General features: G+C 36.1%; 1 protein-coding gene across 1 annotated transcript in view; it reads left to right on the top strand.

Annotated features, from left to right (window-relative positions):
* Positions 1-22488, top strand: part of MYO5C (myosin VC) — a 35639-nt gene extending 13151 nt beyond the window's left edge. Inside the window, exons 15-41 of the mRNA XM_075160092.1 lie at positions 756-890; positions 1239-1336; positions 2812-2898; positions 2985-3096; positions 3907-4118; positions 4799-4964; positions 5365-5511; positions 6110-6274; positions 6502-6595; positions 7180-7243; positions 8487-8667; positions 9264-9357; positions 10197-10260; positions 10347-10427; positions 10814-10994; positions 13246-13339; positions 14106-14157; positions 14370-14535; positions 14793-14880; positions 15590-15685; positions 16654-16808; positions 17944-18033; positions 19341-19491; positions 19903-20185; positions 21218-21392; positions 21915-21995; positions 22252-22488. Of these exons, the coding sequence (XP_075016193.1) occupies positions 756-890; positions 1239-1336; positions 2812-2898; positions 2985-3096; positions 3907-4118; positions 4799-4964; positions 5365-5511; positions 6110-6274; positions 6502-6595; positions 7180-7243; positions 8487-8667; positions 9264-9357; positions 10197-10260; positions 10347-10427; positions 10814-10994; positions 13246-13339; positions 14106-14157; positions 14370-14535; positions 14793-14880; positions 15590-15685; positions 16654-16808; positions 17944-18033; positions 19341-19491; positions 19903-20185; positions 21218-21392; positions 21915-21995; positions 22252-22404 (3465 nt within the window). The 3' untranslated portion in view covers positions 22405-22488. The remainder of the gene's footprint in view (positions 1-755; positions 891-1238; positions 1337-2811; positions 2899-2984; positions 3097-3906; positions 4119-4798; positions 4965-5364; positions 5512-6109; positions 6275-6501; positions 6596-7179; positions 7244-8486; positions 8668-9263; positions 9358-10196; positions 10261-10346; positions 10428-10813; positions 10995-13245; positions 13340-14105; positions 14158-14369; positions 14536-14792; positions 14881-15589; positions 15686-16653; positions 16809-17943; positions 18034-19340; positions 19492-19902; positions 20186-21217; positions 21393-21914; positions 21996-22251) is intronic.
* Positions 22489-22988: the final 500 nt, after the last annotated feature.

The following is a 22988-nucleotide window of genomic DNA, read 5'->3' as shown; positions in this document are numbered from 1 at the left end:
TTTAACGTCAAAATAACATATAGATGGAAAAACACAGCATTCAACTTTCTCATATATGTGCATTTACTTTGCTAGTTATGTTAGTGTTTTTTGTTTTCTTAATATCTCCCTTGAAGAACATTTTGGAATCCTTGTAGCTGAACGCTTAATTTTTTTTTTTTTTTTTTCCCCCGTCATAGTCGTTACATGTTGTTTTGATAGGTAGTCTATAATTAACAGCTATCTTTGTTTATTCTTCAAAAGAGATTAAGAGAGTGCCAGGGCAGGGAAAACATCAGGTGTCTTATATGTGCCTGCCACTTCCCATCTGCTTGAAGGCCCTGTCCCTTTCAAGTCTACAGCATTGACACTTCAGGAGTACTATTAAGAAGCTAACTTAATCTGACCAAAAAACATATTCTTAATTTAAATTAAATACTGTGAAAATACAACCTTAAGTGATCTTATTTTTAACTCTGTTGTGTATTTATGTCCATGTTCGCTCATATTGAAATAGCTTTTGCAGGCCTACTTAACAGTTGTTGAGTTTTGTCTGTGAAATGTGCAAGTGCTTCACAACAGACTCAGAACTGTTGCAAGTGTTTCTTCGGTTGTTGTTTGTTTGTGGCGTAAAGATCCGGTTCCAATGCAAGTCCTGCAATACCTGCCCTAAGCATTAAGATGGATGGGTTTTGCATTTTACGTTATGTAATTTTTATTTAAATATTATTACAGTTACACAGTATTTAACTGTGATTCTTTTACCACACTTTTAGTTTCATCTGTGTGCAAATTTTTTTCAAGACAATCCAGTGTCCGTTTCACCGTTCAGTTCAACTATAAACATCAAATCTGCAAGACCTGTTCTCAAGTCACCTAACAAACAACTCCGGATGACTGTTGGCAGTAAGGTACTACCTAATGTGATCTCGTACTTTCAGGGACGCGTACTGGGCAGTCCGAGACTATGATACTGTATTCTATCACCATTCGTGGGGGACTCTCCAGTTTTCAGTACAGCAAGAGCCAGCCACAGTGCAGTGCTCCAGGTCTGGGTATATGCAGGTGTGTTTAATTTATATGTAGGAGACTGTTAGGTACAGCAGGACTGTTAAATTTCCTGTGTTTAAGATCTAAACCCTAAGAAAATCTCCCAGTGTCCAGCCAAAACCTAACAAAGAATTAAAAAACTAAGATTTTACTTTTTACTTAGCCGTAAATGTTTCATTAGCAAAACTGTTATGTCTGATATTTTCTAGTTCCGGAGTTCTTTGTCTTTACTTATGGTGACTCTCAATGCAACCACCCCCCATTATGTACGATGCATAAAGCCAAATGATGAGAAGTTACCTTTTGAGTAAGTATGTTAGTGGTGTTGAGCTGTTATATTACTTAAAATTAAAAGAGTATTTCTCTATTTCACGGAAGCTACATGTCAGCAAGCTAAATTTTTATTGTTGAACAACAATAAACAACAATCTTTTCCTTTCGAGATAGCTGATGTAAAAAAAAAAAATAGTCTTCTTACAAAAATAGAACAATTCAGTAATATTTATTGATACCTTAAGAATTTTTTATTATCCTAAAATTTTTCAAGTCAGATATTATGTTTGTATATTTGTCATAACATTTTTAGGGGCAAGGTTCTTCACCTTTGATTTAAGTTGATGGATATTTTGTATAGGTGTGTTTGCTCTAGTACAGTATAGATACAATTTGTATTTAGAGAATAAAAGTCACTGCCATTTTCTTTGAGAACTTCCCTTTTGTCCACAGAAATATTTAGAAGAGCTTTAGAAGTCGGGAAAGGTATGAGCAATGTTGAACGTAGCCTTGGCTTTTTCCCACAATTTTATGTTGCTTTAATGTTATAATACAATCACAGATGCTAGATAGTTTGCGTGACTGTTACGTCTAGCTTGATAATCACTAACTGTAAGCAGGAGTTAACCTTGATGCAGCTATTGGTCTGTTTTGCGGGCAGACATGTGGAATGAGTCTAGTTTTAGTTATACAGCTTTTAGCTGGAAGGTAGTGTAATGACAAATAAAATAAAAGCTTTTGTCATATCTGAGTAGGAGGGAAGATGCAAACTTTGATTCTAAATTAATTTTTTAGAGTGTGTTAGCTCAGTTTCTAGAAGCCAAACTGTCCATGCAAAACATGTTACAAAGGGCACTGTTGCACTGTCACTGCTGTGAGACCTCATTATTCTGTGTAATAGCAATGAGGGGGAAAATAGCTTAGGTATATAAAAACATGTCTGAATTAGGCTAGAAGAGCTTACTGTAAGTTTGTGAAAGAACAATGTAGCCATCTGTCAGCCACAGGGATCTCTTAGCTATGAATCAACACTGTAGCTGAGTGCTCTGTGGGCATACCAGCTCTGGTCCAGAGTTGGAAAGGGTCTTTCCATGCCTTGTGTTGATAATCTTGAATCCAGATATTCATAAGCAAATCCATGTGCTGAAGAGTACCTAGAGAGAGTTATTTGCCAATAGACTGCTGAGGGAATTTATTTCTGTGTATGTTTTCTGCTGAGAGTGGCACGATTCTTTGCCACTTGCTGATAGGAACTTTCACAGTTAATATTGAAAGGAAACCGGATTTTTCAGAACAGAGAAATAAGTATAGTCTTCCTTTTGTTTTGAGGAAGAAAAAGAAAACCCAGATACTCCCTATCACATTAAAAAAAACAAGTGAGACACCATATAAAAAGTAGGGAGTCCAGCGTTCTATGGGAAGAAATAGAAATCCAGCTAGTAGGATGGTTATAATTATTATAGCATGCCAAACCCAGCAAAAATGTAAAATATAACTCTGCTTTTTTAGGTTTGATTCAAAAAGAGTGGCTCAGCAACTGCGAGCATGTGGTGTTTTGGAAACTATTCGAATTAGTGCACAGAGCTACCCATCCAGGTAGGGATAGCAGTGGGCCTTCATATGTCAAAAAATACGTACGTCTCTCTTAAATTAATTGCATTTGCTAACTTTTAATTTTCCAGGTGGACTTACATCGAGTTTTTCAGCCGTTATAGCATTCTTATGACACAGCAGGAACTCTCCATAAATGATAAGAAGCAGATTTGCAAGATTGTTTTGCAGCGGCTAATCCAGGTTAGTTTGTATGCACTGATCCATTATGTATTATGGCATCTATTATTAATAAAAGGTCTCTTTTCCCAAGAGGAGTATCTCATCCCTCAAACAGGAAAGATATTTACGTTATTACTGTCTTTCCTGATTTAGTGTGTTGAACATAGGCTTGCAAGTCAATAACCTTGTGTTGTGACACTGAGTCATGTTGTGGCTGTAGACAGATGATTTAACCTTTCTGTGCTTGGTATCTTCACTTGTAAAATGAAGATATTCTACCTATATTTATAAACCAGTGAACGGTAAATGATATAGATTTGCGAAGTATTAGAAGTTTACGCAAGAAGACTTTTGATGGTGGAATGCAGCATATTGGAGAACTGTTCTAAAAACGTGCTATTTTGCATATTGTGTGTTGAAGCCAAAACTTCATCCCAAGAGAGTCTGAACAGGCCTTTGTAGTGGTTAGGCAAGCTCTGCTTACTGTTCAGTTTACTGTGTTGTTTGGGTTTTTTTCCCAATGAAGACCTTAAAAACTGTGGTCCTCTTGCTCTTAGCTTTAGAAATACTTTTTGTCCTTCGGGTGTTCTTGAATGTAAGATCGCACTAGGGTATGATTTTTGGATGTAATTCTCTGGGTCTTTCCTACTAAGTGGATTCTCCCCCCCCATATACTCCTGTATACAAAGAAGGCAGAGAAAATATTCTTATTTAGCAAGATCATGTCATTTCAGAAGAGCTTTCCTAAAGTGACAATTTATAAAAGGAAGGCAGTGTCTGGTCTACAAAATAAAATAAAAACTTAGTATACCTATTGTTTTTCTTTTTCAGGATTGTAACCAATATCAGTTTGGGAGAACAAAAATTTTCTTCAGAGCAGGACAGGTTGCTTACTTAGAAAAACTGCGATCAGATAAACTGAGACATGCATGCATTGTGATCCAAAAGAGTGTTCGAGGCTGGCTGCAGCGGAAGAAATTTCTTCGCGTAAAACAAGCAGCTATTGTAATACAGCAGTACTTCCGGGGGCAGCGGACTGTACGGTACCTTGGCTGATACGTGAACTTGCTGTTAGGGCGTGCCTGAAGGGTATAGAAGGTCAAACTAATGCCCAGCGCTGATTTGGAAGTGTAATTTTTACGAAAGAGCAATTCAGATTGTATTTCCATTTCCTCTAGATGACGGACGTGAAAATGTTCAAGTTGTTCAGCTGATAGGAAGGAAGTACTCTAGCAGATTTCAGATGTTGTCTGCCAGGTTCCTGAGAGGGCTGTCTACCTGTAAGCTCAGTCCTTAGCTAATGATGAGTGTCCCAGTTGTCAGCTTGGGCTTACTGCTTGGCTGCAGAGCCGGAGAAGAAATCAGGTAGCAGAAAGGAAAAGCAATTTGCAAGGGTGTACAAATTAGTGTGTACAAATTATTATGAGGAATTATGCAGTGGAGAAACTGCCCCAGTAATTCACAGAGCAGACTGAGACGAAGATGGCTTTATGTAGGCTTTGAAATTTTCAGAAAGAGACCATCAGAATTGCTTGTGGAACAGATTTCAAAGATTGTGAATAATTCCCTCTCTCTCACTTTGATTGAAGAAAAAACTGTATTTTAGATAGTGGATGCCTGTTTTCAATATCTTCTTTTCTTGTGGGTGATTTGGCTGACCAAGGGAATGAGCATGAGAAATCTAATGTAACCTAAGTAAACTTTATTGTCTTTTTGAATTAAGGCAAGCTATAACTGCAAGAACTCTGAAGCAAACGTGGGCAGCTATAATTATTCAGAAATACTGTCGGGGTTACCTGGTCCGTAGACTTTGCCAGCTCATCCATGTGGCTGCTGTAACAATTCAAGCTTATACAAGAGGATTTCTAGCAAGAAAAAAATATCGGAAGGTACAACCTATTAAAAATTTTATTTCAATAACTGGAAACAGCTATTGCTCTATAAGAGAGATGGAGACAAGGGCAGTGATCCCTTATACTTTACCTTTTGCATGTCTGGTTCTCGTATCTTCTACTCTTTTTATATTGCTACTATAAAAATACTGATACACAGTAGCTTAGATGTGATCGCTGAGCTACCAAGAACTCTGTCTGGTTTATACTTCATGCCAATCATTTAGGGTGATTACTACAGTGGTTCAAATGTGTCTGCAGTCTGGGTATTTCAGTATTTTGATACTTCCGTGACAAGCATTGTCATTACCAGTGTATGTAGATTCAGAGAATGTTATAATTGATGCTAATTGAGCCTTAGGTAATTATGGACAGATGTTGGTATTTTATTTTAAAGATGCTTGAAGAACATAAGGCTGTGATCCTTCAGAAACACGCCCGTGCATGGCTTGCCAGGCGCAGATTTCAGAATATTCGGCGGTTTGTGTTGAATATCCAGCTTTCATACAGAGTTCAGCAACTGCAGAAAAAGATAGAAGAACAGGTGAGGGACACCAGCCAGTTTATGATTTGTACTAATTTTTTTATCATAACCGTTTTATTCGGAGCTCTCATGTTGACTAGAGGCTTATGTGAATTCCAATATCTACACTTTACTTGACAAGACAGAAGAATATGTAAGGGATATGGTCCTTTATAATAAACCACTAGTGTTCTTCCTACATCCAGGGTGGAAGAATCAGCCAGGGTTTCCTTATATTTTTGGATTAGTTGTGCCAATCAAAAGAGTCTGCAATGAACATTTTTCTTACTGTTTCTTAAGTAGTCCGTCCAATCTCTGGATGGAGTTACTTGTATCAGGATGAAGGATGTGTGAGATACTGCTCTGGTGCAACATATTTAGTAACTTTGGGAATTCCATATTATGTTTATTTTGCAGCTTATTTTTGAGAGCCATACCAGCCAAATCATTTTAAGATGGTAGCTTTAATCTAATTGATGGAAACAATCCTTGGTTGAAATAATCATGACTGATAGGGGATGGTGAGCAGAAATAGGTCAGGTGCTTCCTTCAAAATTCTATTAAACAGTTTCAGGTGTGCATTCTTCTGTTTTCTTTTAACCTGTCTTGCTCATTGTAGAGTAGAGAAAATCATGGTTTGCTGGAACGATTGACCAATCTGGCTTCAGCTCGTATGAATGACATGGATACAATTCAGAAACTCGAATTAGATCTTGAAAAGTTAACTGCTCAGAAGAGAACATACGAAGAGAAAAGGAAAAAATATAAAGAGAACAGTGAACAGGTAAATTTTAATTGCCACCTGGATGCTTTTATTTTAGTTTAAAGATTTTTTTCAGTTGCTGGATTTATCAAATGCATGATTCGAGAGTTACTTAGTAACTTCACTTTTTGGGGGGGGTGGCAGGGAAGGAAGAGAGTCCATATATGCTTGTTAAAATGTAAGACCTCTGTGACTTATTTCTTCCTCCTTTGTAATTTGTATATTATGTTTACTTTTTGTGTGTACAGAAAATCTTAAAACTTGAGAATCAGAATAAAGAATTACAAGAACAGAAAGAGACCTTAGAAATAAAGCTCCAAGAAAAAACTGAGGAAATGAAAGGTACAATAACTAAAAGGAGTTTTAAAGGAGTTATGAAAGAATTATAGTGGGGGAAAGTTGTAAAGTCAGGTTTTCAGCAAAGGTAAATCACTTTTGTTCTAATAAAAGCAATTAAATGCTGAATTTACAGTAAATTAAAAGTTGGTCCTAAGCTTCTTTTGCTTAGAATGTGTAGTGCAAATGCTTTTAATTAGATAATTAAATTAAATTTGTTATTTCAGTAGCAAAATCTCTCCTCCTATTATGTTTCCTGTTTCATACACATGCATTCCTTCAAAATGTTGCTTTGTCCTTGGTTCCTTTAATATACTGCTTTTATGACTCTAATTTCAAAGGACACAGGCAGCACATGAGATCAAGTATACTTTAGATGAATAACACTTCGGTGTTTCAGAACCCTTTTATTCTATAGCATTACTTGTAAAATTACTGTGATAATTTTTGGCACTTGAGAGAGTAATTTCAGCCTTAAAATATGTTAAGGATTGCTTATTAAAACAAAACTTCTCATTGTGCTCATACTGTTTTAATAAATGCACGTAATTGCACAAAGGTCTTAGAAATATTGAAATATTTTTTGACAGAGAAAATGGATGACCTCACGAAGCAACTCTTCAATGACGTAAAAAAAGAAGAAAATCAGAGAATGTATGGAATCATCTGAATTTTATTGCTTTGAAACAGCATTCATTTTTTCTCTTTCCCTGCCTTTCTTTCTCCTGTTGTAAATGTATTACGCTCACATCACTTATGAATCTGTCAGTGTTCTTGGACACTAGTAATAATACTGAAGTACTTCATGTACATGCACGTGCTTGTTTGCACATCAGTCACATGCGGGAAATGTAAACTTGAGACTGTTCTTGCTTTTGCAGTTTCCTGTCTTTTCCTGTGTCTTTCTGAGAATTGAAAGGCAACCCTGATCATAATGGTTTCTTTGGAGATATCCTCAGAATTCAGTCAGGGCTGGAAGAGCAGCTGATGGCCATACCAGTCAGAATTCCTGTGAAGTGAATATTTCAGAACAGAATTGAAAGATTCGGCTTGAAGGAAAGGCAGTGTTTGTAAAGGACATTTGATTAAAAATATAGGGGAAAAACTTTTTTTTTACCCTTTGGTATTTCATTTCCAGAATTAAAAATCCTATTATTTAGCAATAAATGGTTGTTGCTTTGCAGCATGCTTTTCTCAGATCAAGTGTTTATTTCCCAGTAACTCTTTTCCAGTATAAGGCAGAGAACCTTAGGTGCCAGATAAAGGCTGTTCTCTGAAGTTTGAAGAGTGCAATCAGCCACTGTTCCTGAGGGTTGGAAGCTGTGTGGTGTTTCAGCCCAGTCTGATTTCAGCTGCAAATAACTTCAGACTATACTAAGAGGACTTCTTTGCCAGTTTTTCTGCTTTGCCCATTAGCTATATTATGTTGGAAGCCAGTCCATTCCAGCAGGAACTATTAGAAAATAGAAAGCTTCTTGCAATGTTTTACTGAGAAGGACACAGGGCTTTCTGTTGCTATGTCCTTCTTCAGTGCTGACTGTGGCCATAAATGTAGTGGAAAGCTGCTCAGGTAGGCTAACTCTCAAGGAGTTAGAGAATTAGCCTTTAAGTAGAAAAAACTCCGTTTTGCCTTGAATTCAGTCCCAATATCTGAATTAGTTGTAGGGAAATCCAGGGACATTCTCATCTATCCCATTATCATCCATTTTGTAGATTGATTCTGAGGATGTAGGATAGCATTTTCAAGTAATTATGGTTTATTTAAGTTTTCTTCCATGAAACATGTCCTTCAGTTAAAAAAAAAAAAAAAAAAAAAAAAAAAAAAAACCACACAAAGCCCACTCTTTCACTCACTCAATGTAGGAAAATAAAACCACCTTTTCATTGTCTTGTTTAGGATACTTGAGAAAAATTTCCAAAATCAGAAGCAGGACTATGAAAAGGAGATTGAATTACTCAAGGAAGAAATTAAGATTCTGAAAGCAGAAAAAACGCAGCTACAATATCAAATTCAGCAAGAAATTGTCATTCAGGATGGCTTGAAAATGGAAGTAGGACAACTTACAAAACAAGCACAGGTAAAGTATGACGCATTTCATTTTGGAGTCTTTCTTAGATAAAGCAAGTAGAGAATGTGGGTGTTTCATTTATAGATTATCTTCACTAATTTTTTTTATCTCCTGTGCATTTTTAGAAGAAGTTATAGTTAATAAGCTGTATTTGATACACCACTACGTTGCATTGTTTTCATGTAGTACACAATATGAGTAAGTTATTGCTCACAGAAATAAGTGCATGTTTTGAAGAGTAATTGTGCCTGAATATTTATACGTTTAAATGTGCTGATCTTTTTTTCTTCCTTTTTCCAAGAAAGTATTAGTTTCTCGGGGGATTTTTCATAAATGTAGTTTATAAATTGAACCTGAAAATAGTTCTTTTGTGTAAAGTCACATTTTTTTTCTCTGAGTCAATTCCATGACACAAACGTATGTTTTCACTACATCACATCACTGTTCTGCTCTGATGCCTCAGAACCAGATGCTTTAAGCACAACACATTTTAAGCCTTTTACCATATGAACTTGTTTTTAATTTTAATTATCTTTATGATTTAACTGATACTTAGCCCTTGTCATTCACTCCTTGTCTCAGTCTATAATTTTTGTCTGATTCAGAAAATACCTGAGTTGCAAAAGGAAATTGAACTGCTGCAGACACAAAAATTGGATGTTGAAAAGCAGGCCCAGTCACAAAAGCGAGAATTGAGGGGTAAGCTACATACTAGATAATTTGGAGAATTTACCAAGTACAATGTGAACCAGGCCAGTTTAAATTTATTTCTTCCATGTTAGCTTTGACAAAAACCCAGTTCTCTTTCCCATTCCATAGTGATTTCATTCTATTCATACCTTTACTTGCAAGGGGAAAAAAAAAGCCAACAGGTGAGTTCTGCAAAGTGATCGCTGAATACTGAGATTTGGTTACCCCTTTGAAGAAACTCTGATTTCAAACATTTCTCCTTTGTGTTTAAAAATCAATACTAATAATTTAAACTTCACTTAGAATTTAACAAGTAGCTTGTAGAGACCCAAGAATGTGGAAACAATACATTATCTAGCTTTCATTCATCCTATCTTTAGCCTTAGGTCCAATAAACATCAAATATGCTTAAATAACTTGCTGAGTTGGGTTCTCTTTGGGAAAAGGTGCTTAATAAGAAGTACTACTTTGTTCAGTGCTAACAATGTCATAGAGCAAATCTGTATCTGCAGCATTTAATGTAGTAACCTTGCCGTAGATGATGACAAATCATCTGTACAACTCTAGCAGTTGTCCAGATTCAGAACAGAAAGATGTAACTTTACATTCAAAGTTTGATGTGTTTAGAAAAAAAACCAATATTGGTGGTATACCTATCTAGTGCACCTTACATGTCCAGAAGTAGAGTCAAGTCCCTCATCATATTCTTGTAGTAAATCAGATACATTTACTGAGTACCAAGAAAGAACCTTGTAGATTTAGGAAGAGGTTGGTTCGATTTTTATAATCAAAATTCATTCGAAATGTGCAGAGAAAATAATTCATGTAATAAACTTTGTTTTTTCCAGAAAAGATGTCAGAAGTTACAAAACAGCTTCTTGAAAGTTATGATTTTGAAGATGTAAGAAGCAGGTAATTTTGTTCTGAGGTCTCTTTAAAAAAGCTTAAGAAATGCATTTTGTTCACCTGTACGCTAATGATACTGCCTTGTATCCTAGACTCTCTACGGAGGATTTGGAACACTTAAATGAGGATGGGGAACTGTGGTTTGCTTACGAGGGATTGAAAAAAGCTACAAGGTTAGTTCAGTTCTTCAATGTTTTCATAACTCCAAGCTGTGATCTAGAAAATAAACAGAAAGATCCGTGAGTAACTAATTTGACAGTGCAATACTGAAGATTTGTTTAAGAAATGAACAAACACTACATTATATGACTGGCTGAGCAGCTTAAAATCACTTTAACAAACTTTTACTAAGTCAGTGAGATAAGTGTGTATGTGTCAGTCGGGGAAATGTGTTTCCTCTGAGATATCATGCCTACCGTTCAACTCCCTTAATGCACAGGTGATGTAATGGAATGTCTGCGTGTTAACCGCAGTACTTTGTTTTCACTTTGTTTTAAACTTGACCCATTGCATTGAGGTCGTACTACATCTGCCATGTTCCTTCTCCTTTTTTTAACAGAGTATTGGAAAGTCATTTCCAGTCTCAGAAAGAATTGTATGAAAAGGAGATTGAAGGTTTGAACTTTAAAATTGAACATCTTAGCCAAGATATTAATCATCTACAAAAATTATTTCGAGAGGAGAATGACATAAATGATGGTATTCGACTTGAAGTTAGCAGGCTAACTTCAGAAAACCTGGTAAGACCAAGGTGTAGTAAAGCAAAGTATATTTTTGTTACTTAGTAATACAATCCAAATGTGTTTGTGGCACAAAGCCCTCAAAATCTTGCGTTCATGTCTTTGAAATCTCAAGGCTTGAACAGATATGGCCATCTAAGATTGCACATCCATACAGGCGCTTTCCCTGCGTGCTGGGGTAGCGTGTTAGGAGGCAGCCAAATTTATTGTCCGAGTGTACAGCTTGTTGGGGAAGCCTCACAGAGGCTTTTTCCCTTTTCTTTTGCGTAAACCTGAATTGAGGTTTGATTCTAATCATAGAATGGCAAAATACCATTTTACAAACTCTGACTTGGTGCGTAGTGCACACACAGGCTTTGGCTTCTCTTGTTGATAGCTAGGAAGACACTGAGAGTCTTTAGAATGCATTTGAACCCTTGTACGCTTATGTGGCTGAATATTCAGATTTTATAAAAGGTGTTTTGAACATCAAAATGTTGCCAGGATGTCCATTGCTGAGCTCATACAAATATTTTGGTTGTGCTTTTTGCAGTTTCTCAACAATGCAAGGAACTTTTGAGGGGTGTAATAATTTCTACAGATATGCAGCTTTATACTGGAAGTCATGAAGAAACAAGTATTTATTTAGGTTTTTTATTTACACAGAATTTTAACTAAAAAATGAATTGGAGTTTTAGCAGTGACCAGAAAGTTAGCTCACCGTACCTTTTTTAATACCTACCTCATTTAAACTTCTTGTTTGATAATTAAAATAATAGCTATTTTTTGGTCAGGCCATATATTTTTCTGATGGAACACTTTCGGTATTTCAGACTTAATGAAAAGCAGTTTTGTGATACTGTAACTTCCTGTGGGTCAGTATTACAACAGTGTACTGGGTCGGTCTGGGATGGGGTTAGCTTTCTTTGTAGCAGTCCATATGATGCCGCGTTTTGGATTTGTGGGTAAAACAGTATCGATAACACGACGGTGTTTTGGCTGTTGCTGAACAGAGCTTGCGCAGTGTCAAGGCTTTCTCTTTTTCCTACTCTGTCCCACCTCGGCAAGTTAAGCTGGGGGTGGGCAAGAAGTTGGGAGGGCACACAGCCCAGACAGCTGACCTGAGCTGGCCAGAAGGATATCCCCTACCGTATAACGTCATGCTCAGCTATAAAAACTGAGGTGGAGGAAGAAGAAAGAGGGTGTTTGGCTTTATCTTGACTTTACCTTGACCCAGATGTTTTCTCACTTCTGCTCTTCCTATTCTCTTCCCTGTTCTGCTGGGGCGTAGAGGTGGGGGTCGGCGGGGAGTGAGCATCTCTGTGGGTGCTTGGCTGCTGGCCAGACAGGGTCAGCTCCCAGCAGCCAGCTTCAACTTCCATTGCACTGAGGCATGCAAGTTCAGAATTCAGTTACTTCATTCTTCCCCTGTAGTCAGAAGACAGAAGTTAGCATCTTTTTCTCAGAAGCCTCTTTAAAGCTATTTCTGTCTCTCAGGTTGACAAGTTCTATGATGTGATAGTGAAGAAGCAGACACCTGTGGGACTTGTGGGGGTTACAGATTTGTGCAGGTCTGAGGCTCTCCCCACCAGAGGGCAGCTAAGCAGATCGAGTTGCTAACAAATTGCAGGCAAGGCTTAAGAGTCTAATTAAAAAACCTATCTAACATAAGGAACATCTAAAAACACATCTAACATATATATACTATATACTATTATATATACTTATACTATATATATATTATATCGTATATATACATTATATATATTTATATAATAATATACTTATATATAATATATACTATTATTCCAGAAGATAGTATATACCATATTATTTTTCTGCAGAGTGAAAAATAACTAAAGAAATATTTTCAAAACAAAGTTACTGAAATTGAAAATATAAGGAGAAGTTACTTATAATGTTATTTTTTAAAAATGATTTTATAACATACTGAGTTTTTTCCCCAATGTTAATTAAGCTAGGGAAATTAAAGCCACGGTGTAATTGCCTTTAAACTAGAACAGAAGAATGGTAGTACTGGGCCAGTCCAAACATCTAGTTAGCTCACTATTTCATTTTTAAGAGTGGCCAGCAGCAGATGCTTCCAGAAAAATTGAACAAGTCAGGCAAGCAAGTAGCAGTACTCCCTCACAGTGTCTCCCCAGTCTTTGACTATTTGCAGCTGAAGGTCTTCCAGTGTCGTAGGAACTATTGCAGACATTTGAAAAGAAGGAAGGTGCTGAATTACACAAATCTCCTTTTTCTCTAAAAGGTGATCCCAGATCTTAAACAGCAAGTTTCTGAACTTGAAAATCAAAAATTAGATCTTGAAAACCGTCTTCAAGAACAGACTGTAAAGTTGAAAGGTAAAGTACCAATATGGTCCCTAGTCTTACAGTTGTTTAAGATGAACGTGATGAATTCCCTATATTTGAATTTTTAAAAGCTGAAGCAATATTACATGATAACTTCATTGCTGTATTACTTACTTTCTTGCTAGTAAAATGTAAGAAAATGTATAGTTTATATCTCTGTTAATAAAATATATGCAAGTATGTATATTTTTTCTTTTCAACCTTTTTTTGATCATTCAGTTCTATGGTTTGGATGCCTGCAAGTGTGTTCAGTAGGGCTCTGCTAAGAATATGTGTAATGGAGTATGCCCTTTGGGAACAGCCATAAAAAGGAGAGGTGTTTTGGAACTTAAGGCATACTCTGTGAGGTGGACTTCGGAGGGCGTTGAAAAATTCAGAGTGGGAGACGGAGGGAAAAGTTCTTGCTAAATTTGCTTGTTTGAAAGTTCTTCTCAATTTAGGAAAGCATACTTTGCTGAGGTTTCTGAGTCTCTCTAACTGTAGTGTCTTCCTAGACAATTGATTTAAAATTTGCAAGTAGCTTTACTCCCAACTGCAGGAAGTTCATCCCATATAATCTTCTGTGTGGTGTGGAGTAGTCAGTTATTTCTCCGATACATTATCTGGCATGTCACTCAGTTTCGTTGGATGAAACAAAATTACGAGTGTAAGAGGAGGTGTATTGAATACTAGTATAGAACAGTAAGCAAATGTGATTTTTTTTGTTTTTCTTTTGTTTTGGGTTTTGTTGCTAATTATTTCTGAAAAAACATGAAAGAGATGTCTAATCGGCTGCATTATGAGCTAGAAGGGGATAGAACACAAAGACGGTAAATATTTTCTTTTTTTTTTTTTAATGTAAGAAATGTAGTTGCCATAAGCTGGGGTAACCGAATCACTTAAACTCTTTAAAGTACCACATCCAATGGAAGATTTACCTTACGGCCTTGCGTACAGTTAATGAGTAATGGACAAGTATGATACAAGTATGCTTTAATGAAAGAAGAGTAAGAGACAAAGCTTCCTATCTATCTATTCTTAGAACAAATGAGGCACAGAATGAAATGGACATAAAAGAAAAAGAGAGACTGAAAGTCACAACCCAAGAAATTGAGGGGCTGAGCAATGGTTTGATGCAAGATGAAATCCAGGATGAAGTAAAAAGCAAGATAAAGCAAGAAACAACTCGACTTACTATGGAAAACATGGTGAGGAAATAAAACTGTCATTAAGAAACTGTACCTGAAATGCAGGATAAAAAGAAAGAAATCATGGTTTCATGGTATGGGCAGGATGTTTTCCCAATTCACTGAGGAAGAAAAAAGATATGAAGGCTTCATGTTTCTTCCACCAAATATAAGTAAAAGCACATCATAGTGCTCCTTAATTGTGGCAATAACATGCAGCAGTAGAAGACATTTTTTAATTGTGGTTGCTCTGAACTCACTGACTTTGATTATTACAGGATCTTGAAGAAAAACTGGACATGAAAGATAGAATAATAAAAAAATTGGAGGATCAGATCAAAACTCTTACCAAGACTATTGAAAAAAGTAAGATATTGTTACATGATTTTATTTTTTTAAATACAGATTTGGATGTTCAGTGTGTGTTTGAAAGGAAGTATATTTAAAAAAAAGAAAAAGGTAGGGTTTGGGGTGGGGTTAGAAATTTTAAAACCTCAGGAAAAAGTGCCAGGGAACCATCAACAAAAGCCCTTTCCTGTATTTTTTTCCTAGCTAAATAATGGGTGCATATGGGACCTAGACTATATGATAAAAGATTACGCCAGAGGCATCAGGTTCTGTCAACAAAAGTTAATACATACCCTCACACAAACTGTCTCTGAGCCAGCAGAATGTTAGTTTTGCATCAGATGAGTAGCTCCTCCCATGACCTTCAAATGGCAGATGGTTCCTGATTTGAAATTAGTTTGTACAAAGCTCTTATATAGCAAGTAATTCTTCACTATAGAATACACTTCAAAACATTGCAGAGGTGACTAATGTAGAGCTGTATTGTTACTGTTTATTTGTCTTATTAGTGCAAGTAATTCCACTGAATCCAGTGAAACTAATCATATTGATAACATAAATGTTATTTAACTCATAACGCTTGGAACAATAAGCTAAGAACGTTATTGTGAACAGGACCCATACTCTGTTTATTACAGAGAAAACTGCTTTTCTCCAATAGTTTGTTCTAACGTGAATGTTAGCTTAGCCATTTACCTGCAGGTAACAGTGCTTTTGTATTTGACAGCTGAAGCTCACGTGCCAACTTTGTTCAAAGAGTACATTGGAATGATGGAGTACAAAAAAGAGGACGAAGAAAGGATCGTTCAAAATCTGATCCTCGGTATTCTAGTAACACTTCAAATTTTATCAGTAGTCAACGATATTCAGTGTAGAACACTACAACAAAAACTACAAGGCACCATATTTCACTTATGTTCAAAGTTGCCTTTTTTCCACTCTCTTACCACCAATACGACTTGGAGGCTCTATATTGCTCTTTTTCTACTGCCAGTCATTTCAAATACAAAACTGCTTTATCTGCATAAAAATCATTTGTCTGACTCTACATAATGCTGACTTTATTATCTTTCTTATTATCTACTCACTTATAAAGCTATAAGTCTCGAGAGCACTCCAGGGACTTGAATTTACTTTCTTCCTGGTCATCTACTAAGTCCGTAAGTCATTGGCCTTATATCCATGTGTGATGGATTACTCTCCTGTCTGTCCTTTCCATATCATTCTTTTCACTGTACTTTCACGTTTCTCTTGTAGAGAAATTTTGTTCTTCCTCTGAGTTACTTCACAATATCAATCTTACCACCAAACCAGCTTTTTGCATTAGCTTACAATTAATAGTGAACTCAACAAATTTTCTATGTACATTAGTACCCTTATAAACTACTGCTTGGAAACATCATCTTCCTTTTCTTCTCATCTGTTTCAGCCTTGTGAATGTTTATATCTTTGTGAACAAAGGTGTATCATTAAGCAATACCAGAATTTGGTGGGGCCACCAGTGGGTAGTTAAATACAAATTGCTTTTTGAAGTTGTGGTGTCTGGCATAGGCCATGATGAACCTTAGAATTTGCTACAATACTCTCCTATTACTCTGGAAAACTTAATTAATATTCTTATATGAACAATACTGTTACAGAAGTTTTCAGAAACAAGCAATTAATCAGTAAATCAATTACCAAGTGACTGGTCACTGAAGAGAGAAACTCCATAGTGCTTCTCTTTTTCAGAATGATACGCTGAATTATTGGATTTTTATATAATAAACCTGATAACTCTCCTTCATGCAGATTTAAAGCCACGTGGAGTTGTAGTTAATATGATACCTGGCCTCCCAGCTCACATCCTATTCATGTGTGTGAGGTATGCAGATTATCTGAATGATGCTGACATGCTGAAATCTTTCATGAATGTAACCATTGATGGTATCAAACAAGTTGTTAAGGTAGGAATTATGTTTGGTTGTACTGTGCTTTTTGGTTTTTTTAATGTAAGGTTTACAAGATGCATGCATAGTACCTGGGGAATGCTCACACTTTCATTTGCTAGTATTCCTCTGATAGAATAATAAGTGACACTCTTTTTGAAGTTTGTAGTAGTATCCCTGTTAAGCCTCGAGGTAAGATTCTACTGTGCTGAACACAGAATGCACAGAATGCATTAACAGGAATTATTTTTATCTGAAGAGCTTGCTGACAAAATCATTTAAAGTATTTTACATTTTACAATGAGTAGCTAATTAGGTGAAGTGCACCTGTGCTTTCAGCACCGGTTAAAGTCGGATAGACAGAAATGAAAGTTAGTATGTTTGGCAGAAGGCAAATATCGGAATATTAAGAGGATTTTACACTGCTGTTTTACTAGTGTAATGTTTTTTTGACATGTCATTTGGTACTGCAGCATTAGTACCCAAATGATTAAAGTTATGTTGCCAGCCAGTTTTCAAAATCAAGTTATAAACAAGAATTGTTAGCCTGTTGTCTCATCTACATTACAAATTCAGCTATGTGAATGCTTTATTATGGATTTATAATGCAGTAAAACACCAGACATGCTTTCTAGCACAGGCAGGAATGGACTATGGTTTATGCAGTTGAATTTGTGGTATAGAGAATGCCTGTAGTTCGTTCACGAGCAAATTTATACCACAGTTTATCCATTAGAAAAGCTTACTTAGCTAACAAAAATAAAACATACTTAGACGTAGTTAGAATTGTGCTTATATGTAGTTTTGTTTGTGTATACAGGCATTGTTCACACCTTTTTGCAGGAAGACCTCCAGTACACTACACCACTATACATAGAAATGTGTAAAACTGTTTGTTTCGGTCTTATTTAGCCAGTCTATCATTTAAGAAGACTTAAATAGTGTTTACCAGATAAAAGAAGGATCTTCGCTATGTGTATGTTAGCCTGAAAACACAGCATGATTTGTTCAGCTAGCATGTTGTAGATGCTGTATGCTCCTTCTGCTATATATGGGCTCTATTATACCAATTCTATAATGGTCTTAAGTTTAGTTATTAAATTAACTTCATCAGGCAGTACCATTATAAGATTGCGTTACTCATCATTTTCAGGAACATTCAGAAGACTTTGAAATGTTGTCATTTTGGCTTTCCAATACATATTATTTTCTTAACTGTTTGAAGCAGTACAGCGGGGAAGAGGTAGGAATGATTTCATCAAATAATTCCATTACTTTACTTGTGATAGACTTGAATCAAAATTAAAAATAGTGATAATAGATAATTATTCACCAGTTCACCACTGTTCCTTCCAGATATTTAGATACTCATATTGCTCTGCAGTAATGTTATATGTCTTACACAAATAATAAGACAGTATAGAACTAACAGATCAAGTGAAATCAAGGAAACATTAAAATGCTAAAGTAGGTTAAAGACATGACGTGCAAACTGCTACTTAATTTGAACTCTTCCACAGGAGTTTAACGTGAGCTGGACTTCAGATGTCCAGCTACATATATATATATATTTATATATATATAAAAAGAACAGTTTTACTATTTTATAATTGTGACCATTCAAACACCTACTGCTACCAATATGAGATTACAGAAGAAAACCTCAGGAAAGGAGCTAAACAATAAAATACCCATTTTTTTCCTTATTTCACTTTCTTGTTTAAGCTAAGTTTTATCCTGAAACACAAAATTCTTTTAAAGTCTTTTAAATTGCAAACTCTTACTATATTTTATTCCTAGGTTTTATAAACTTAAGTAGACTGAACTGAAATTGCATAGGCACATATGAGTATAGTCTTCAGGATTAAAGCAAAGAGGTACCATAAAGCCTTGGAATCACAGTAACTGTGTACTCTCTAAACAACAGTACTCCCTCTTGTGGTCATACCGGTAACATCTAAAGAGCAGTGGAGAACTGAAAACATTCAAACTTAATAAGTCTTTTATAATTTAATTGCAAGAGTAGGGAAAGGTCTGAATCCAGAATTTAGGGGTTTAATCTATACTTGTAATGAACGTTCAAGACTCACACAAGTTAGGATTCAGTCTAGACTTTTGAAGTCAGAACTTTCCTGATGAAAAGTCCAAAAGTGAGATTCCTTTGCAGCAATAAAATGTAATTTTATTTTTGGCCAACATAGTTTAAAAATTGCATTTTTTTCTTTTTTTTTTTCTTTTTGGGGGGGGTGGGAATTTGCTTTCTGTTTCAGTGATCTAGGAACTGCTCCAGAGTTCATTGAAATCTATGCATGTCTTTCCTTCAGCTTTAGCAGGCTTTAGGAACAGAGTACACACAAACATAAAAATTAAGTACAAGAAGCCCAGAACTAGAAGCATCCAGTGAAGTTGGCTACAGCTTTGACTCATTCTGAGGCTGTGTTCAGCCAGAGATGGAATGAGTTACTCTCATATATACATTACATTATAGTAACAATTTATAATGATGATGTTATGTGATTTCTAATAATTATATTTACAACTTACTTGTAGGAATTTATGAAGTGTAACACTCCACGTCAGAATAAGAACTGTTTGAAGCATTTTGATCTCTCGGAATACAGGCAAATTCTTAGTGATTTGGCCATTCGTATCTATCACCAATTCATTATTGTAATGGAGAACAACATTCAGCCCATGATCGGTAAGACAGCAGCAACCCAAACAGACTTAAATGTAGCTTGTGAAGTATATGAATAAAGCTTATACATAGAGGCAAAGGATGGGACAGACTTCTTTCTCTTGTTGATTTATACATATATGTACCTGCATGTGTGTTTCTGCACATATAAATTCCACTGAATGGATATTCCCACAGGGTTTGGAAAGACATTTTCCTCAAAACATTTCCTGGTGGGGGATAATGCTTTGAAACCGATCAACGTTCTACAAAAACAAAAGGCTTTTTAACATTTGTGTGCTCCAGAAGCCTTTGTCAGTACCTTATTTTTCTTGTATCATTTAACTTCTAAAATATCCTGAAAGCAGGTTTTGTTCAATAATTAAGGAGCCTTAGGAGTGTTGGTCTTATCAGTTATTTTCTGTTGTCTTTCAGTACCAGGCATGCTGGAATATGAAAGTCTTCAGGGAATTTCTGGCTTGAAACCTACAGGGTTCCGTAAACGTTCTTCTAGTATAGATGACACGGATACCTACACAATGACCTCTATCCTGCAACAGCTCAGCTATTTTTATAGTACTATGTGCCAGAATGGCTTGGACTCTGAGCTTCTAAAGCAGGCAGTGAAGCAGCTTTTCTTTCTGATTGGTGCTATCACCCTCAATAGTCTCTTCCTCCGCAAGGACATGTGCTCTTGTAGAAAAGGAATGCAGATAAGGTAAAGCCAGTAAAGTTTCAACAAGCAGTTGCTCGAGAACGAGTTTTTAACACTTTTATGTAATGTCCTTTATTGCTAAGTCATTGGATATTCTATAACTGTTCTACTGGAAGTAGCTAATTGTTTTTTACTCTTTCTGAAAAAATAGATCTTTGCCTTTTGGGCTGAGCTTTCCTAAAATAACGTATTACAAATTGTTCTTTCCATGTAAACGCTAATGGAGGAAAAGACAGAGAAAATTACAGTCTGGAGTTCAAAGTCACATGTTTAGGATTCTTTCCATGCTAGTTCACTCATGATGTGATGAATAGTATTTTTAATTCTTTCTCACTATAGTAAACAGGTACAGCATCCCCTGGCTGGCAGACAGACAAAAGCTGACTTGCATTTTTCATGCTCTGTGACGAGAAAGGCACTGAGACAGAGCCTTTGAGGGTTTAGATCGGGCATCGTCTGTCTTGTTAAGAGCATCAAGAGAACGTGCTCCTAACTGTTTTGCAGAAGATACAATTCATTGGTTCTCCATTAGACAGTCTGCAGACTAAGGTGAAAGAAAATCAATAAAATCTTGACCCATCGGAGAATATTACTAGAAGAAAGCTGCTTTAACCTTTAGGTCATCAGTTATAAGCCCGGCCCTGCTTTGTAATGTGCAAAGATTGTTCTCATTTCCTGTATAAGCTCAGTTGTAAATGAATATTTTAAAGACATACAGTGCTACAGTGTAATAGGCAATGCCAGTATACATTAGTAATTTTCTGTAAACAACAGCTAAACTAATAACTTGCCTTCTATTATCCATGCTTTAAGAAATAAAAAAAATAAAAAGATTAAAATATACAAGAGCTTAAACTTACAGATCAATAAGCTATTAATTGTTTGATTTTTATGATCTACAGGTATGGTTTTTAACTTGAAATGTATGAATTTGAACACTGCATTAGAGGAGCATTCCTTCTTTAGAAATCTTTAATGTAACTTGCTTGTTAGGGGAACCTGACATTTCTGTTGTCTGTTCATGGTTTAACCCAGATGTAATATCAGCTACTTGGAAGAATGGCTTAAGGACAAGAATCTTCAAAGCAGCAATGCCAAAGAAACTTTGGAGCCTCTATCTCAAGCCGCCTGGCTCCTTCAGGTCAAAAAGATCACAGATGATGATGCCAAGGAAATATGTGAACACTGCACATCTCTTTCTACTGTGCAGGTAATGAACCATTTGTTTTCTTCTGGCAGCACCAACTGCAGAATCTTAGCTATCTAAAATAATTTGTTGCAAAGAGCTATTGGCCTTTCATTTGATAAAAATAGCATTCCTCAGCATTCCACATCACCACTTGTTAAACTGAATTTTTTTTAACTCCTTGTTCCTGATTGTTAGCATTTTAACTGTTCCTGTGGTGAATACTTGCCTGCTTTGTTCTGTCCCAGGTTTTTGTTCCACAACGTGTTTTCTTACTTTGTCAGAGGCTTTTTTTTGTTGTTTCCCTTAATTGATTCAGCTTTTTCTATATCTCCTTGATCCTGCTGATACCTCTGGAAATGAGTCATAGCAATCATCATATATGTAACAGTTCATTAGGCAACCAGGCAAAATTCTCTCTTTATTGTAAAATTCTTTACTGGAACTTCCATTAAATATCAATAAAGATGCCATATTAATACTTTCTTCTTTTTGTCTTCTCAGTTTTTGTGACGTACTAAAATAGTCTTTTTGTAATTTGAACAGATAGTTAAGATCCTCAACTCATACACTCCAATAGATGATTTTGAGAAAAGAGTGACTCCATCATTTGTTCGTAAAGTCCAGGTAAGAGCTGCAACTATTATTTCTCATATTCAAGTTACAGGATACTTCATACACACAGTTTGTGGTGCTACAGTTATACTTGACCTTTATATCATATTATTACTAAGTTGCTCAGCTTCTAGACATTTGGAACTGATCAAAACAAGTGTCCTTAATATCACGTGAAAGCAAGATTTGCAATGGGAAGCAAACAATATACTATTTTTGCTTTGATTCTTAATACAATATTTTCTTACCCTTTCTGTTATAATTTCAGGCTATGCTAAGCAATCGTGAGGATGTTCCACAGTTGATGCTCGATACCAAATACCTCTTTCAAGTGACGTTTCCTTTCACCCCCTCTCCACATGCCTTGGAAATGATACAAGTCCCCAGCAGCTTCAAACTTGGCTTTCTCACAAGGGTTTAATAAAACCAATGCATTGGTATTTCCTCAGAGACTATATAAAGACAGGCAGACTTTCATGGTTCATTTCTCCAGCTGGTGGATAGTATGGCAGCTTGCAGTGAATTAAACTGTTAAAAACTTGTTCTTGTGTCAAGACTTGAAAAGTAGGAATAATTTCAGCTTGTGATTTCATTCTCTCTTTTCTTACTCTTCTCCCTTCGTTACGTTCCTACAACGATGACTTTGTATCATCAGCTGGACACAAAGCTAGCCATACAGTTTTTCAGCCCAAACCTGACCAGAAAAGCATTTATCAGACAAGTTTGCCATTGGTGCGCTGTCAGCGCCGGTCAGAGGGAAAGACTGCTGTGTGATAAATGTTATTACTTTACAATTTTCCTTGCCTTCACTTCCTGTGACGAGAGAGTTTTTCCCAAGGTAATTCTGTTCATTGCCTTGATATACTGGATCTGTTTTACAGTAGCTTTCACCCTTCTATACTTCTTATACCTTTATTCCTTTCATAAAAGAAGTCTTTTATAACAGTTCCTCCAGAAGACTTTAGTAGGAGGGAAGGGAAGGGCCTTCCACAATTGTTTAAAAAA

Source organism: Calonectris borealis, chromosome 11 (assembly GCF_964195595.1).
Source record: "Calonectris borealis chromosome 11, bCalBor7.hap1.2, whole genome shotgun sequence".
Taxonomy (NCBI): domain Eukaryota; kingdom Metazoa; phylum Chordata; class Aves; order Procellariiformes; family Procellariidae; genus Calonectris; species Calonectris borealis.
The sequence above is the reverse complement of the archived record's forward strand: the minus strand, read 5'-3'. Positions and strand labels throughout refer to the sequence as shown.